Source organism: Heterocephalus glaber, unplaced genomic scaffold (assembly GCF_053883595.1).
Source record: "Heterocephalus glaber isolate CG9 unplaced genomic scaffold, H.glaber_assembly_v1.0 deba00001673, whole genome shotgun sequence".
NCBI classification, from domain to species: Eukaryota; Metazoa; Chordata; class Mammalia; order Rodentia; family Bathyergidae; genus Heterocephalus; species Heterocephalus glaber.
This window is the reverse complement of record NW_028258410.1, coordinates 24002452-24020696: the sequence shown is the minus strand read 5'-3', so window position 1 is coordinate 24020696 and position 18245 is coordinate 24002452. Positions and strand designations below refer to the sequence as shown.

Sequence of the window (18245 nt, the reverse complement as noted above, 5' to 3'; positions counted from 1 at the left end):
GTGACACCTTTCACTTTTCTACAACTACTTTCTTCTACCTTCCTACACATGCATGGATTGAGGGAGGGCCTCTAGGCTCACCTGTGCTGTGTCTATCTGTGTATCCGTTTACAGCCAGCTCAGCCACCCTTGGCCTGCCCAGCAGTGCCCTAGATATGTCCTGCTTTCCGCGGGAGCCAATCCATGTGGGCGCCCTGGAGCGGGTAGCCAGCAGCGAACCAGTGACAGCCACTGTTCTGCCACAGCTAAGCGCTGGGCCTGCAGCCAGCTCTAGTGCCAGCACAGTGAGACTTCTGGAGTGGACAGAGGCTGCAGCTCCGCCCCCTGGGAGTGGTCTCCGGGTCAGTGCCTATGGGGATTGGCTGGACCCCTTGAGCTGCAGCTGTGGGACGGGACCTGTGGGCTGGGCCAGAGGCGGAGCCTGAGGCAGAAAGGAGGAAGCTGACTGAGATGATAGCTCCTGAAGGAGCTTGTGGGGCGTGGCCTAGGGTGAGGCACCCTGGGATTGGGTCTACAGGCTTGGGGGCGTGGCTTAGGATGAGGCTGGGGAAGAGCCTTGAGGCCAGCTGAGGCCTGGGTTGACGAGGCAGTGAGAAGGCCGTGGTATTGCTCCCAAGGTGGGTCGAGGGCTGGTGTAGGCGTCGCCGTCCTCAGACTCTCCCACACTCCAGTTCCGGATAAGCGAGTACACACCACTGAATATGGTGGGAATAGAGCAACCCCTGAGCCCCAAGCGGCAGCAGGAAGCCACGGCCAAATGCGAAGATGGCGGGGCCGCGTCAGGAGGTGGCCATGAGGACACCCAGCAGCCCGGTAGGAACCCGCTTCCCGGGCTCCGAGCTGGGGCCCCGCGAAGGTGGGGCGAGGCTTGTGCCACCCAAGGAGCTTTGGCAGGGGGTGTGATCGGGGCAGTTCCCACAGGTGCACCCGAGGGTGGTCCGTAGTGGGAGGCTGAGCTCAAGCTGCCACTGTGGTCATGGGACCAGGGTGGAGGCAGAACCTAAAGGGGTGGCCTGAGGCCCAGTTGGCCCCCACAGAGGGCCTCCCCCAGGACCCTCCCGAAGACCCCTCTCAGGAACCCCCAGAGGATGACAGCGCCTGTCGGTGCCAGGCCTGTGGACCTCAGCAAGGTGCTGGTCCAGATCTTGGTTCCTCCAGTGATGCCTGCCCTCCGCTGTTCCAGGAGCGGTAAGCGGAAGGGGTCACAGCCTCACTTCCTCTGTCCAGGGCCCCAAAGCCCCATCCCTGTTCAGGGCTTGGGAAAGGGTTCGGGTGGTACAGGGCAGGCGGCCGTATGGCTAAGGCTGCTCCTTCCTCAGGTCTGTCATCGTGGAGAACTCCTTGGGCTGCACCAGTCCTTCTGAGCTCCTCAAACCCATGAAGAAGAGGAAGCACAGGGAATACCAGAGCCCATCAGAGGAGTCGGAGCCAGAGGCCATGGTAGGAGGAGGGCAGTGGGGAGGGAAGGGGAAGACTAGAGCAGGATCTCAGTTCTCACTATCTTCTTGTCAATCCAGTCTTGTCAATCTGGCTGGGCCAGAGAAGACACTCATAATAACTCACTCATATTTTCAAGTCCCGTATGAGTCAAGTCTATGTGGTTGGAGGGAAATAAATCACTCTTGCTCCCATTTCAGTCCAATGTCAGGGTTAAGACACATTCATGTGAACTGGCACCCAAGGTGGATGTGTAGGAGGTAGAAAATTCCTATCACTGCAGTCCGGTAGATAGCCCAGGAAACACAGAGCTTTTGGGCAGAAATGAAAAGAGACCAAGCATAGAGATTTTTTTTTTGGCGGGGGGAGCATAGAGATTTGACTGGGCAGGTGCAATCAGCACAGAGCGGGCACCCCTGTGCTCACTTTGCCCCCTGGCAATAAGGGGAATTGTAGTCAGGCTGGGTAACTGTGGTATATATACTCAGATGAGGATGTGCCCAAGTAGTAGCAGGCTGTCTGCTGGAGCTGTGTTCCTGCTGGTAGCCTAGAAGAAATTCTGCCTATTTGGGGCAGAATACACATAGGCAAAGAGCCAGACAGGGGCCAGAAGGAGAGGCTGGACCTTTACCCTAAGGACGGTAAGCTGGGATCAGGTTTTCCTTCTGTAGGAGAAGCAAGAAGAAGGAAAGGATCCAGAAGGACAGCCCAGTGCCAGCACCCCAGAGAGTGAGGAGTGGAGCAGCAGCCAGCCCGGTATGGTGCCTGTGTGTGTATATTTCTATGAGTTGTGTGTATACTTTTGGAGGTGTGAAGGTTGGAGTGTGGGTCATGGTTGTATTGGTAGGTTGCCCATGTATCAACAGGCATGCATAGTGTATGTGAAAGAGAAAGTGAGAGATCTCTGGCTTGTGCATTTTATAAGTGTGTTCTTAGGGGTTATATTGTGTGTTTATCCTTTACTATTTGATTATATGTAGACTGCACTGCCAGGGAAGTCTTGGCTCAGTATCTAAATACATGAGCAACCTTCATTGGCATCACACATGGCATTGCTTTCCTTTGGTGGTGTAGGCAAGCTCACACTGGTCATTGGTCTGACCTTCTGATTGGGCCCCAATTCTGTTCCTTTCCATTCAAGAAAAATAGAGCAGAGGTCATTCATAATCAGCTCTGGTCTGGTGCCATTCTCTGTTACCATCTCAGTATCCCCAGATGACAACTGTCAACAGGAACTGAGTAGCATTTGTCACATTTGTACCTACCTAGTTACTATGTGAAAATTTGTTTAATGTCTGTCGTTCCCCCTCAAGACTTAGTAACAGTAACAGTAACAGTAACAGTAACACAAGAATTGAATTTATTAATCATTGTATCCCAGATGCTTAGCCTAGAGCCTACTTCAGAGTAGTTTCTCTTTTTTTTTTTTCTTTTTGGCACCGGGGATCGAACTCAGAACCTTGCACTTTCTAGGCAGGAGAATTGTCTTCCACCAAACTGGGCCCTGAGACCACTGGTTTTTTTTTTTGGTACCAGGGATTGAACTCAAGACCTTGAGTTTTCGAGGCAGGCCCTGGAACTACTGAGCTAAATCCCTGGCCCTGTGGAGTAGTTTCTCAATGAATGTTTGTTCACTAGATGAATGGATGATTTATATGTTGGTGGTTTCTCATGAGCTATGAGTCAGTTACATGAAGCATTGTCTTTTCTGTCCCAAAGAACCAGACCAGTTATGACATCATTCTGCCTTGCTAGACCTAATACTAGTGGGAGATGTCCAACCTGTGTCCAAGGCTCAGAACTTTATAGCACCTTTTCCAGATTCTCCCCCCCACAGCCAAATCAAAGTTTCACTGTTGTGTCTTACCCAAGGCAGTCACATCAGGAATCCGAAGGTTTAGCTCTCTTGGGTTTATGGCCTCATAATACTTACACAGAAGAAAAAGATGTTATCTTTTTTTTTTTTGATACCAGAGATTGAACTCAGGACCTTGTGCTTTCGAGGTAGGTGCAGTTCCACTGAGCTAAATCCCCAGCCCTAAAGATATTATCTTACTGTTAGCCCAGCTTCTCTATCTTCTGTAGGGAAATAAATTTATAAATTAGCGTTATCTTAGCTGGACTGTGTTGACCAGTAAAGAGTTAAGTATCTTTATTTCAATACATCCTGGAAATTGAACCCAGGGCTTTATGCCTACCAGGCAAGGGCTCTACTAGTAAGCTATACTCCCAGCTGCTGCATTCTTTGATTCATACCATTTATCATCTCAATCTAACTATGAACATTAGTGTGACATTAGTTTCTGAGTATTTTCCCCATACCTTTTTTTTTTCTTTTTTCAGGAAACTATTAGTAGACAAAACTTTACATTCATAACTAAAACGTTTTCCACCTATTTTCTGGGTCTTCTCAAAGAATCTGAGTATAGGGTCGGGGCAACAGGATTACCTGAGTTTCCTGCATATGTGTAGAATATGTTATCTGCACTGTCTTTGGCAGTCTGGCAGCCAGCTGTTGGATTCCTCTTGCACAGAGCAGAATGTCCAGTGCTGGCGGAGTGCTCCAGCGGTTCACGAGTTAGGAACACGTGGCTCACAAACACCCCGGACCTTCTCTGTTCATTTTCTTCACCGTTTTTATTTTTTATTTTTAAATTTTTGAGACAGGGTCTCTCTATGTAGTTCAGACTGGCCTTGAACTCACTGTGTACTCCAGGCTGGCCTTGAACTTGCAGTGATCCTCCTGACTCAGCCTCTCGAGTACTGGGATTATAGGCTTGCGCCACCAGGCCCAGCTTTCTTCACCTTTTCAATTGCCATTTTGTGTGAATAATCTCTGACATAACATTCCAAAAGTCTTCACAACTTACTTAGTCATGAATAGGTATTCTGATCATTTTAGCATCTACTGATATTCTCCTGTCATCTTCCGTTCTGTTCACATCCAAATCAAGCATTTATGGTGGCCTGCTTCAGCATTGGCTCATCACAGCCTTCCCAGATTCATTTCTTCCTATGCTATTTCTTTATAGTTACTTTAGAAAAACCCAATTGGATTATTTATCTTCTTCCTGTTAATTCTTTATATATTCTGGATATAAGTCCTTCTATTTACAAATATTTTCTCCCAGTCTATATCTTGCTTTTTATTTTCTAAATGATGTCTTTTGAGGGGCAAAATGTTTTTCGTTTGATGATGTCCAGTTTATCAGGGTTTTTTTAATGGTTAGTTCTTTATGCATAAATTTTTATAAGGTTTTTAACAGCTTTCTTGAGATATAATTCATATAAAATACAATTCACCCATTTAAAATATATAATGGGGCCAGGGATTTAGCTCAGTAGTTCCGGCACCTGCCTCACAAGCAAAAGGTCCCAAGTTCAATCCCCGGTACCAAAAAATATATAAATAAATAAAATAAAATATATAATGGCTTTTTAGTGTATTCAAAGTTGTGCAACTCTAACCACAACCAATTTTAAAACATTTTCATCACCCACAAAAGCAACCTCATATCCATTAGCACCATTCCCTTGGACCCCCTCTATCCCTTGGCAGCCACTAGTCTGCTTTTTATATAAGCTGTTTTGAACATTTTGGATTGATTATATGAGGGCCTCTGTGATGGCTTCATTCACAATATTTTCAAGGTTTAACCATGTTTTAGCATACATCAATACCTTATTCCTTTTTATTATTGAATAGCATTCCATTTATGGATGTACCACAGTTTATTCATCAGTTAATAGACATATAGGTTGCTTCTGCCTTTGGGCTATTGTGAATTTTGCTAACTAATATGAACATTTGTGTATAAGTTTTTGTGTGGATGTATATTTATACTTTTCTTGGGATTGTAGCTAGGACTGGAGTTGTTTGTTCTTATAATTCTATGTTGAGCATTTTGAGGAACTACCAGTCTGCTTTTCAAAGTGGCTACACCATTTTACTTTCCCACCAGGAATATATGAGGATTCCAATTTATCTGCATCCTCAACAACACCTGTTACCACCTTTTTAATTTTAGCCATTGCTAGGGCCAGGGCTATAGCTCAGCAGCACAGCGCCTGCCTGTCAAGCGCAAGGTTCTGAGTTCAATCCCCAGTACAAAAATAAATAAATAAATTTTAGCCATTCCAGTGGGTGTGAAATGGTATCTAATTGTGGTTTTGATTTATATTTTCCTGATGGCTAATGATGTACTGAGTATCTTTTAATCTTCTTATTGGTCATTTATATGTTTTCTTTGGAGTAATGTCTGTTATCTCATTTTTTTAATTGGGTATAAGAACAGACTTTATATTAAAATTCAAGAGTGCCGTATGAGATTGGGGAACAAGTTGAGAGTATGAGTGTGTGATTCAGTACACAACTTATAGAAGCACTTTCTTTTGGTACCAGGGATTGAAGCTAGGTCCTTGCGCTTGCACAGCAAGAAGCACTTTTTTAATGGAGGACCCTAATCTAAGTTTGCATCCAAGATTCTATGACTTGTTCATTTTTCTAGAAAGGTGGTCCATGGATTTTATTTGATTTTCAGAAGGGTTCCGCAATAACAGTATTAATCTATTCATGAAGGTCGTGTCCTTGTGACCTAATCACCTCTGAAAATTCCCACCTTTTTTTTTTTTTGGTACCAGAGATTGAACTCAGGACCTTGCGCTTGCCAGGCAGGCGGTGGCACCACTGAGCTAAATCCCCAGCCCCCCACCTTTTAATACTGTCACCATGGCAATTAAATTTCAACATGAGTTTTTGAGGGGATGTTCAAGCCATAGCATTCCATCCTTTTCCTCTTGAAACTCCTGTCCTAGTAACATACATAATACATTTATTCTACCATAATAGCACCCCCAAAGTCTCCTAAATCAGATGTAAGACTTGAGCCATGATTCATCCAGGCTATAAACCTGTGAAATCAAAGCAAGTTATCTACTACCAAAATACAGTGATGGTACAGGCATATAACCTTTCTGCGGGTCACAGCTGGAACAGCTTTCATTGCTGGAACGAAATACCTGACATGTATAGGAGGAAATATTTATTTTGTCTCAAGGTTTCAGAGGTTTCAGTCCATAATTGGCTGGCTCCAAGGTAGAAAAATCATGGCAGAAGGGGATGGCGGAGGAAAGCTGTTCATTTCATGGTAGCCAGGAAGCAGACAGAGCAAGAGCCAGAGAGATAAAAAAGGAAGGGACTGGGGACAGGGCTCTCCCCTCGAAGGCACACCCCTAAGTGACCTACTTCCTCCAACTGGGCCCTGCCTCCTAACGGCCCATTCAGGTATAAACTCATCAATAGATCCACGGATGAGGTCAGTGCCCATGATCCAGTCACCTCGCTAGACCACACCTGTGAACATTGCTGTATTGAGGATGAAGCCCTCAATACATTTCATATTTAAACCATAACACTTTTCCATTCTTAAAGGAGGGGAAAGGAAAGTGAAAAAAGCATTAACTAGATTCAGGTAATTCCAAATCCAACAGGGAAAACAGCATTAACCCTTAAAGCTTCAGAATAATTATTCTCTCCGTGTGCTGTTACCTGGCACACTGAGACATTTAGGACCCCAAAACCGTGGGCAACTTTGATCTTATAGTTTTACTGGGCTCGTCTCAGGCAGCAGTTGTCTCACGTTGGTGACTTGTGCTTGCAGTTCTCCCAGGCTGCCATTGTAGGCTGCTGGGTCTATAGTTCTGCACTGGGCATTGCCTTAGGAGGAGCTCTTTGCGGTAGCTCTGCCCTTGTGACAAGTTTCTGTTGGGCTCCCCAGACTGTGACATCCTTTGAAATCTAGGTGGAGGAAACCATGCCCCCATGCTCTTATATTCCATGCACGTGTGGAATTAGCATCATATAGCTGCCACCAAGGTTTACAGCTCACCCCTGCCAAAGTGGCACATTAACCTGTACCTGGCCTGCTTCAGTTAGGGCTGGGCTGAGTACTGCACCAGAAGATGTGCAGCAGAGACCTGAGATGACCCTGGGCAGTGAGCTCATAGACAGTGTCTTGGGCCCATGATACCCTGAAACTATTCTGGAAGCTAGACCTCCGGATAGGAGGGGCAGCCTGGAAGTCTCTAAAATGATTTTTGGATCATTCTCACAGGTCTTTTTTTTTTCAGTACTGGGTATTGAACTCAGGGCCTTCACATTAAGCTACATCCCAGCTACTTTTTTTTTCTTTCTTTCTTTCCTTATTTGTTTGTCTGTTTGTTTGTTTGTTTATTTTTTAGATAAGGTCTCACTAAATTGCTAAGTTGCCCAGGCTGGGCTTGAACTTGAAATCTTCCTGCCTCAGCCTCCCACAGTGCTGGGATTACAGGCCTGCACCACTATGCCTGGCTCTCTCATGTCTTGATGAGTAGAAACTGGCTTTCTTCTGTCCATATTAAATCTTAGCAAACAGTTGCTTGGGCACACCCTTGATTTATTCTCCTAAACATGCTTTTCCTCCCTTTCCTGGTCCAGCTGTAAATTTTCAAATCTTTCCATTCTGCTCTCGTAGCTACAGACTTAACATTAGCCAGTTTTTGCTCTCACATCTTTCTGTGTGTAGTTAAAAGTCGCCAAGCAGCCTGAGTGCTTTGCTGCTTAGATATTCCTTCCACTGCATATCCTAATTTATCACTCTTAAGTTCTCTCTTCAACCCAGGGCTTGGTGTTTACAGTACCCTGAAGCCACATCCCCAGCTCTGCTATTCATATTTCTACCAACAGTCTGATCACAACCAATTATGTAATCTCTAGTAAGATTCAAATTTTCCTTGGCCGGTTGTGGTGATGACACACTCACCTGTAATCCCAGCACTTGGGACCTGAGGCAGGAGGATTGCCATGAGTTCAAGGTCAGCCTGGGCTACAGAGTGAGTTCAAGGCCAGCCAGTAATACATAGCGAGACCCTGTCTCAATTCCCACCCCACCCCAAAGAAAAATATAGATTTTTCCCCATAGGTCTCTTATCCTTCTGAGCCTCACCACAATTGCTCTAAAAGCTCAGTTCATGGCAGTCCAGGCTTTTTCTACTCCCCTTGTCCAAATACCTAGTTCCAAAGCTGCTTCCACATGTTCTGGTACTTGTTATAGCAAAAGCCCTACTTCTTTTTTTTTTTTTTTTTAGGGTACTGGGGATGGAACTCGAGTCCTTGCGCTTGCAGGGCAGGCAGCGGAACCACTGAGCTAAATCCCCCCCACACACACTTCCTGATAGCCATTCTCTTAGTCCATTTGTAGCTACTATCACAGAATACCATGGACTAGTTGATTTATAAGCAATAGAAGTTTACGTGGCTCCCAGTCTCAGAAGCTGGGAAGTCCAAGAACACAGCCATAGTATCTGGCATGGGCTTTTGTGCTGTGTCATCCTGTGGTAGAAGGACAAGTGAGTGCACACAAGGCAGACAGAAAATCAAGCCAAATTCATCCTTTTTCACAGGGACCCAGCCCTCATGACCTAATCACCTCTTTAAAATCCTACTTAATGATATCACAATGGCAATTAAATTTTAGCCTGTCTTTCTTTTTTTTTCTTCTTTTTGCAGTACTGGGGATCGAACTCAGGACCTTGCACTTTCCAGGCAGGCATGGCACCACTGAGCTAAATCCCTGGCCCTTTAACCTAAGTCTTGCAGGGTCTATTTGTGCTTCCTAGAAACTGAAGGCAACGTTTATGGCTGTCAGCAGGTGAAAAATAGACCACAGCATTATGAGGCCCCGTCTCTTTGAGTTTGCTGTTCCAAAGCATGGGTTCATAGGAGGCACATGTGAAACCATGAAACACATGTGCAAGGATCTTGGTTAAGCTTTCAGTGTCTTTTTGTTTTGTTTTGTTTTTTGAGACAAGGCCTCCCTGTGTAGTTCAGGCTGGCCTTGAACTTTCCGCAATCCTCCTGCCTCAGCCTCCTGAGTTCTGGGATTACAGACAGGTACCATCACACTCAGCTAAATTTTGAGTGTCTTCTTATTCCTTTGGTCCTGGGGACTGAACTCAGAGCCTCACACATGCTATGCTAAGCACATGTTCTACCACTGAACTGTACTCTCTATCCACTTTCAGTATCTTAAAATGAAGTTATTATGAGTTGGCTAACCATGCTCAACAAGAGGAGGGTAAATACAAAAATATATCTGTAGCTAGTTTAAAATAAAAGACCTAGCACATGGTGGTACCTGATGACTGCTTGTAATTGGTTGTTCTTGAACGTTGGCATCCTATTCTTCTCTTTACATTTTATTTCTGCCCTACAGACAGTGCCTACTGTGTTTTAGGCACTGTGCTAGATGCTAAGAATTCATACTAAGCAAAACTCAATACCAGTACTTAAAAGACCTCACAGTCTAGTTGCAGGGATAGATATATAAATAGGTAGTTATAGTGTGACAGTATAATAGGAGTTGTAGTGCAAGTATGTAAATACAAAGGACTGTCACAAAACAAACTCTGCTTCATTGAGTCAAGGAAGGCTCCCTGAGGTAGGTTGAGTGACATTTTATCCATCCATCCATCCATCAATCCTTCTAGTCTTATTTTTTGGAGGTACTAGGGCTTTGCACATGCTAGGCATGTACTGAGCTACAGCCCCACCCTACCCCTCTTTTTTTTTTTAAACTTTATTTTGAGAGAAGGTCTTGCTGAATTATCCAGGCTGGTCTTGAACTTGTGAAGCTCCTGCCTCAGTGTCCCAAGTAGTTGAGATTACAGGTATATACCACCCTGACTGGCTCCTTGAGTAAATTAACAAACATTTATGGGCCGGGGATTTAGCTCAGTGGTTCCACCTCCTGCCTTGCAAGCACAAGGTCCCAAGTTGGATCCCTGGTACCAAAAAAAAAAACATTTTTTGAGCATCTATTATGTGTAAAGCCCTGAGGTGCTGGAGCTCTGACTGGGTCCTGAAGGATGAGAAAAGAATAGGAGGATGGGATAGGGTGTCTTCGAAGAAGAGGGATCTACCATGCAAAGGCACAGAGGCACAAGGACATGGAAATGCCTTATGGAGTTGAAGCAACAGGGAGTAGCTAGTTCACTGAGGGTTTTGTGTGCTGTGGAAAGGCATTTTGTTTTGTTTTTTGGTTGTAAATGAGAAGCTGTTGTGGAACTTAAGGCAAAGGAAACAAGTTTTCTTTTTTTAGAAATATTCTGGCTATAGACTAAATCTGAAGCATAAGGATCAGTTAAGACACTCTTGGACAAGGTTCAAAACAAAGACAGTAAGCATGGAGAGGTGGAGATAGAGTCAAGAGAGACCTAAGACTTAGAATCAGCAGGACTGAAGGCTCCTTGGAAGGATCAAGTTCTTGGCTTGTGTGACTGGATGAATGGATGCTGGTATCACTGACTAGGATAAAGAATATCAAAAGGATCAAAGCTTGCAGATTTGGTTTTAGTCAGGCTGAGCTTGCCAATGTGTTAGCCAAGAGCATCTTGCCTAAGGAAGCAGGAATAAGCAGAAGAGCATTTCTGGAAATTAAGAGAGGATCTGTATCACAGCTAACCTAAATGGTGCCTTTGATATACTTTAAAAAGGTGCCTCTTCTAGGGCGGGGGATTTAGCTCAGTGGTTTCGTCGCCTGCTGTGCAAGCGCAAGGACCCGAGTTCCATCCCGGGTACCAAAAAAATTTTTTAAAAAGATTCCTCTTCTGAGCAGACCAACGAGAAAAGGGCATCTTCCTCCCTGTAGACTCAGCCACATGGCTTGGCAAGAAGCCCAGGCTGTACTTCAGCCTCCTCCCTGCAAACCTGGACACCAGTGTACATTGCACAACCACACACAGGAGCGTTCAGACTTACATGAGCTGAAGGGTGCATCTAAGGCTTAGCCCATTGTTCACTGATATTACCCAGAGGGCTAGTGGTCAGTCCTCTTTACAGTGGATTATATTTAATCTCTTCTGTGAAAGAGGTCACTATGAACCCTTCTAATCACTTTAAGGCATTAGGAGTCCTAGGAGATGATGTATATGAAGTCTCTGAGGCGTCTTTACCCCCAGTTTTTGGCACCAGACATGGCACATAGGTGGCTCTACTAACTGGCCAAAACAGTGGTTAGGGTAATACAAAGTGGTACATGATAGTGAACTATGAAGACTGCAGACGTATTATGTTTAGTGAGAATGTTGAGTTAGGACAGGTTCAGAATGAGAAGTGGCTAGGCTGATCGAGGGGTGGTAGTGTAAGAGACAGAAGGTAGAGCAGGTGCTGATCAGAAGTATCTGCAGTGGCATGGAGGTCTTAGAGCTTAGCTACTCTGGAAGATGGCTAAAGGAGGTGAACTCAAAACTGAAATGCCCAGGCATGAAACAGAGGTGCCTGAGATGAGAACTGTAGCGTTACAGTCTGAAAAGAGTAAGCCCAAAAGAAGAATGTCATTCAGGAAGAAAGGAATGGGCAATGTGAAGGGCTTGCTCATAGTGGTGATGATTTGGAATAAGAGATATTAGGCAGGATGATGTCGAATCTCAGTGACAAGAAACAGCAAGACAGACCACACTAAGCCTGGCATTCAGAGGTTTCTCTCTCCTCTTCCTTCTGTTGTGTAAGTATGAATGAAACTGAGTGAGAACCTAGATGGTTTCTTGAGGAACACAGCATAGTAGATGATGTGTTCTAAGGAACAATTCAGGTCTCACTTAGGACAAATGATAATTTGAAGAGATGTTCTCTAGATTGAAGTATTGGCATAAATAGAGCATTGGCATAAATCTCAGGAAAAATGTGATGGCTTACCTGATGGATTAATGAAACTTTGGTCCAATTGGGTCAAGCAGTTGGGACCTCAAGATTTGCTACAGTAACGGAAGGATTTTAGCAGTTGCAAGACAGATGCTTCTTCCTCCTTCCATATTTTCCCTCTCATTTCTCCTTTTCTTCTTTCCTCGTGAGTTGAAGTAGCACTGTGATTCTCTCTGGCTCAGGTCTTATTACTCATCCTTATCCTTGTTACATATTAGAGGACAAGATATCTCTGTGGCTAAGACTTTTTAACCTTAGTTGCTGTATAATCCAAAGTACTTCCGCTAACAGTGAGAGGAGGGAGGGATGGGCAAAATGCGGTAGACTGGCCTGAGATTAAGCCTCCCTTCAGGAATCTGAGCCCCCTGGGCCTGGCACCATCATGGCTGTATGGTGCCAGAAGGCATGTGTGACTATAGATAAGAGATGGTTTTGGAATTTGGTCGGGGGAAGTTATACATCAGAAGCAGGCCAGGATTTACCTGTCTGTCTCCTCTCCACAGCATTAGGTGAGAAGAAGGAAGGCTGGTCATGGGAGTCCTACCTGGCAGAGCAGAAGGCCATCACTGCCCCAGTCAGCCTCTTCCAGGACGTGAGTTGGGCAGTTTCCCCTGAGGAGGCGCATGTCTTCCTACTCCAGGCACTCACCGCCAAACTCAGGCCCTGTGGGGTTTTCTTTCTGACATTCTTTGATGGGCTAGAATGGAAGGGAGAGAATCTTGTTAGGGGCCCAGAGTCGAAAAAGGCTATCATAAAAGGCTTCTAGATTGGGAATAAACGGAGAAATGGGACCCAGACGCACCCACCACTGGGCCTCTGGACATTTAAATTCTGGTACCTTCTACTCCACTTGATACTGACCTTTCCAGGACTTGGGGCAAGAGGGAACGTTTATCTCCAGCCCTGACATTCTCACTCCAGAATAGTCCCATGGCTGTTCTATCCATTTCTGGATCCCTGCAGTTTGGGGATCTGGAAAGATCCCCAAGCATGTTTCCCCTTTGGAAACACCAGGAGGTTGGGGCCTAAAGACAGTTCCTTCACCCCAAGCCCACTAGGCCAGGATAAGGCTGGATGGAAGCTGGGTCCTCTCCACTCTGTGCGTTGACAGTCCCAGGTAGTCACTCATCACAAGAATGGCTTCAAACTGGGCATGAAGATGGAAGGCATTGACCCTCAACACCCATCCATGTACTTCATCCTCACTGTGGCTGAGGTGAGCTGGGGCTTGGTTATACACTTCTGATGTGTTTCAGTATAGGGTGATGGGGCCGCTGGGGGCATGGAGGGAGACAGCGCCCTGACTCAGAAAGCAGTCGTGTAAGAGATTCAGTTGGAGCACAGAGAAGAGAGAGAAAGAAAGAGACAGAAAGACAGAGAGAGATGCTACAAATCAGTGGTATTACAGGATAAGCCAGCTGATGGGAGATTGAAGAGATCCTAAGGGCTGGGAATGTTGGCTGGAATCCTTTTCCTCTAGGACTTCCAAGCTGTGCAGGAAATCAGTCAGGTGAACATACCAGTGATATCCTCTGGGTGGCAAGGATGAGCAGGGATGCACAAGGAAGGAAGGCGCCCTTCCAGCGTAGAGAAAGGGCCTCTCTGAAGGGAGGAGTGTGAATGAGTGGGGAGTCCCAGGCAGAAGGAAAGTGAGTAAAGGCTCTGGGACATGGAACCAGTCATCAAATTCAAAGATTTGCCATTATTTCAGCAGGACAGCAGAAGAGTGTGTAAATGGGGAGTGGTGACATGTGGCAGCAGGAGGAAAGGTCATCAGGGACCCTGAACAGTCCTGAGCCTTGTGGGCATCCTCCGAGTTCTGCCCAGGGCTCAACAGGCCAAGCAGTTGTCATAGAGTCCCACCCAACATTGAGAGAGGGAGGGAGGGAAGGAGGGAGGGAGAAAAGGAAGGAAGGAGGGAGGGAGGGAAGGAAGAAAGAGAAGGAAGGGAGGGAGGGAGAGGGAGAGAGAGAGAAGGAAGGAAGAAAGGAAGGAAGGAAGGAAAGGGTTGGGGGACCTGCTAGCATTAGAGCCCCTGGGACCACAAGCTGACCAGTGGGGACTGGGGGATCAGTTGCCATTGGGGTTCCTGTGATTCCCTCATGGGGCTAGGTGTGTGGCTACCGCCTGCGTCTGCACTTTGATGGGTATTCCGAGTGCCATGACTTCTGGGTCAATGCCAACTCCCCTGACATTCACCCTGCTGGCTGGTTTGAGAAGACTGGGCACAAGCTGCAGCCTCCCAAAGGTAAGGCCTATCCAGGTTGGTTCCCATGAGGCAGTGAGTCCTCTGACCCATCCCTTCTTCCCTGCCAGCCCCCTTCCAGCTCCCACATTTTCTGTCACTGTCCCCTGTTCCAAAACCTACCTCTTCATCATACTCTGATATGACTCTTCCTGGGGACCAAGCTGGCCAGAAGCCCCAGTGCTTTTTCCCAGTGCTTTTCCCTTGCCCTTTGAGTGTCTACCCAGGTGGTCACCTGTTTCAGCATGGGGGTCCTGGGTAGGTTCCTGAGGATTGTGAGGTCCTCAGGCCTGTGTGATTCTGCTGCTTCAGTGTGGGGTATCCTCACCATGGACCAGCCTCTGCACAGCGCTCTGTTCGTTCCCCCCGAGGGGCCTAGGTTACAAGGAGGAGGAGTTCAGCTGGAGCCAGTACCTGCGAAACACAAGAGCTCAGGCAGCCCCCAAGCACCTGTTTGTGAGCCAGAGCCACGTGAGTGCCCCTGAGCAAGAGTGGACATCACCCCGAGGCCAGATGCCTTGCAGCCGACCAAGGGGTTCTGACTCATCAGAAGAATTTATCTACTGGTGCTCTCAGCTTTGTTCTGGCTTCTTCTATCAAATGGAAGGGGCATGCCCAGGGGCCAGAGGGGGGAAGCTAGCTATAGGTTTTCCCCTGGTTCTTTCCTTCCATCCTGTCTTAGTCCAGATTCTGTGGCTGTAACAAAATCCCCAAGACTGGGAATTCTATAAAAAAAAGAAGCTCACAGTTTCAGAGACTAAAAGTCAAAGATGAGGTGGCCCCATCCGTTCACCCTCTGAGAAGTGCCTTGTGGTAGAGGACACTATGAGGGTGGGAATGCATGTGGAAGAGATCACAGGCCAAGTTTGTAGCCAGAAGTACTCAAGGGCCAAGATTGCCTTTTGTTTTTTTATTTTTATTTTATAGCAACTTACTTTCACAGGAACTTCCCAGCTTCCTATAAGAACTACGTTACTCTCTTCTGAGGATGATTTCCACAATGTCAGACCTCTGTCGCTAAGCCTCACCTTTTTAAGGTTCCCCCCATCTCTCAGCACCACGACCCTGGGGCCAAGCCTCTAGCACATGAACCCCTAGGGGACACACTCAACTAGATCCAAATCATAGTACTACCCTACTGCAGAGTTCTCTGTACATCTTCTCAGAGCCCACTGCCTATTGGGGCACTGACATGTTGTTGTTCATAATCCTTCCTTTGCTCTGCAAGTCTTCTGTGTGAAGTCAAAGGCTCTGTTCCAGGATCTTTGTTTTCCTTCTTTTCTGCTAACATTGAGGTTCTCCCATTCATTCCAAACAATTCACCCCTTGTTTTTTCCTCTGTCAAGGCAACTGGCACTCTGTTTAGCAAAATATCCCACATAATCCCAAGCAAAGTCTGAGAGATTTAGTGAACTCTTATTAAAAAGATTGGCATATTTGGAAGGAGGGCATAGTTAGTGGTAATGCGAGTGCTTACCTACTATGTGCAAGGCCAAAAGTTTAATCCCCAACACACCAAAAAAACCCAAAATAAAACAAAACAAAAAAATACCATATTGAAGGTCCAGAGTCCTCATAATGAATGGGCTAGGAACTCAGTGCTGTTCAGACAGCATCAGATATCCCCTCTGCCCCAGTTGAACACCAGAGACCATATTTGGAGGTTCACAGGTGACTGGCAGTATCCCACCTGCTGTTGTGAAAAGAAATGTACACTTTTAAGTCAGACTTTAAATCTTGTCCCTGCACTGACTATCATTGTATTCTGGTTCAAGCTATTTAACTTCTAAAGTAGGAATAATGGCCTGGTGTGTTGGTGTACCTTTAATCCCAGAACTCGGGAGGCTGAGGCAGAAGGATTGCTGTGAGTTCAAGGCCAGCCTGAATTCCGTAGCAAGATCCTGTCTCAAAAAAAAAAAAAAAAGCAGGACTAATAATACTTATCTCATGGAGTTGTTGTGAAGATGAAGGGAAATGATATCTTTTCTTGTGCCTAGTGCATGGCAAGTGCCCAGTTAATACTGGACTCCTGCCTCACTTCCTTCAGGGAAGGAACATATCAGCGCTTCTTTCCCACCTACTCCATTATTCCCCAGATGGCTTGGGCCAAGCCAAGCCAGGCTTGTCTGGGTAGGGGAGACTTGTATGCACCCTGCCAGATTCTTCAGGTAAATGCATAGCCTCCTACCAGTCACTTCTGCCACATGTCCAGACTCCTCTTGAGTGCACCTGTAAGCCAGAAGTTCCCAAGTGGCTCAGAGCTCAGGTTATGATTGTGCTCTGAGGACCCTCATTCCCAGCCTGTTTCTCTCCCCTTACCCCCAGGCAGTTCCCTAGAAAACTTACCTCTGTAGTTTCCAGGGCACTCTAGGCTAATGTTGGCCAGGCTGGCCCTGGCCATGGCAGCCTCTTTTTTTACCCCTAGAGTGCCCCTCCCCTGGGCTTCCAGGTGGGCATGAAGCTGGAGGCTGTTGACCGCATGAACCCATCCCTCGTCTGTGTGGCCAGTGTGACCGACGTGGTGGACAGCCGCTTCCTGGTGCACTTTGACAACTGGGATGATACTTACGACTACTGGTAGTAGAAGGACCCAGTCTTGGCCTGCGGAGGGAGGGGATGTCAGGGGTAGGGGCCGAGTACTTTTAGATCTCAGGCACCATGGGGCACTGCTCAGTCCACTCCTGGCACTCAGATCTTGCTCAGGGTGGAAGATAATTGGCTATCCCGTGGATACAAGCTACATCATAGGAAATATAGCTCATTGTTGTTACATGTTTCATCTAAAAATACCCTATTTAGGACAGAAAAAAATAAAATAAAACAAAAATAAAAATACCCTAGTTAGGATGAGCAGACCCTGTGACTCATTGATTCTCCCTTAGATATTATCATGTTCTAGAGTATTTAGTTAATCTGAAAGTTTTCTGACTCGTGTCATTAGCCACCTCTCTTCCTGTCACTAAGAAGTAGGAGAGGGTGGCCCTTAAAGCCAGGCTGTGAGAGGACAGCAGGCTCAGCCCTCCATGTTCCTCCTGAGACAGTGATGTGTTCTTGGGTTTCAGGTGTGATCCTAGCAGTCCCTACATCCATCCGGTGGGCTGGTGTCAGAAGCAAGGAAAGCCCCTCACCCCTCCACAAGGTGACCCTGTGGCCTGAGCATGCCCCTTCCCAGGCCCAGCCCCAATTCCTTGTCTCCTGGCCCCTTACCAGGACCTCATTCGTGAGCTCTACAGGGTCAGGGTGAGGAGATAGATATGGCCTCGGGCCTCAGCTTCTTGGCCAAGGAATTGAGAGCCCTGTGACTTTAGGAGAGTCCTGTCAAACCCCGACTCCAGTGAGGTTTAGGGGAAGAAATTTAGATGCTCACTTCAGCAAGGGAGCAGGGAGTCCAAAGCAAAGAAAGTCCACCCTTCCTCCTGGGAGTACTGCAGTCAAGATTCAGACGGGGCTGGAGGAGGAGCAACAGGACCAGGGTAGTAGGTTCCCAGATGGCTCTGTGAGCTGTTGGAGTAAGTAGTGTGTGCTTGGTTTTCAAGAGCACCCCCAGAAACCCAGTGCAAGGCTAGCCATGGTGGAGGGTCTCTTACTAGGCCTCTTTTGTGTTCCTGATCCTGCCTAGAAAAAAAGCTCTTTCCATCACCTGAGTGGCTCAACACTGCACTCACTCTCTTCTTCAGATTATCCAGACCCTGATAGCTTCTGCTGGGAGAAATATCTAGAAGAAACTGGGACTTCTGCTGTGCCCACCTGGGCCTTCAAAGTGGTAAGTGGATGCTCCCTTTCCCCAAAGCTAAACTCATAAAGATGTAGAATACTCAGCAGCTC

The 18245-nt window shown here is 46.6% G+C and overlaps 1 protein-coding gene across 10 annotated transcripts in view; it reads left to right on the top strand.

Annotated features, from left to right (window-relative positions):
* L3mbtl1 (L3MBTL histone methyl-lysine binding protein 1) overlaps positions 1 to 18245 on the top strand; it is a 50293-nt gene that overhangs the window by 7554 nt on the left and 24494 nt on the right. For all 10 annotated transcript variants that reach the window (XM_087197866.1, XM_087197865.1, XM_013077128.3 and 7 more), the window contains 12 exons: positions 115 to 341; positions 672 to 813; positions 1038 to 1188; positions 1320 to 1440; positions 2109 to 2193; positions 12679 to 12767; positions 13287 to 13391; positions 14288 to 14423; positions 14800 to 14891; positions 16846 to 16997; positions 17483 to 17559; positions 18098 to 18183. In XM_087197866.1, coding sequence (XP_087053992.1) covers positions 115 to 341; positions 672 to 813; positions 1038 to 1188; positions 1320 to 1440; positions 2109 to 2193; positions 12679 to 12767; positions 13287 to 13391; positions 14288 to 14423; positions 14800 to 14891; positions 16846 to 16997; positions 17483 to 17559; positions 18098 to 18183 — 1463 coding nt within the window. The remainder of the gene's footprint in view (positions 1 to 114; positions 342 to 671; positions 814 to 1037; positions 1189 to 1319; positions 1441 to 2108; positions 2194 to 12678; positions 12768 to 13286; positions 13392 to 14287; positions 14424 to 14799; positions 14892 to 16845; positions 16998 to 17482; positions 17560 to 18097; positions 18184 to 18245) is intronic.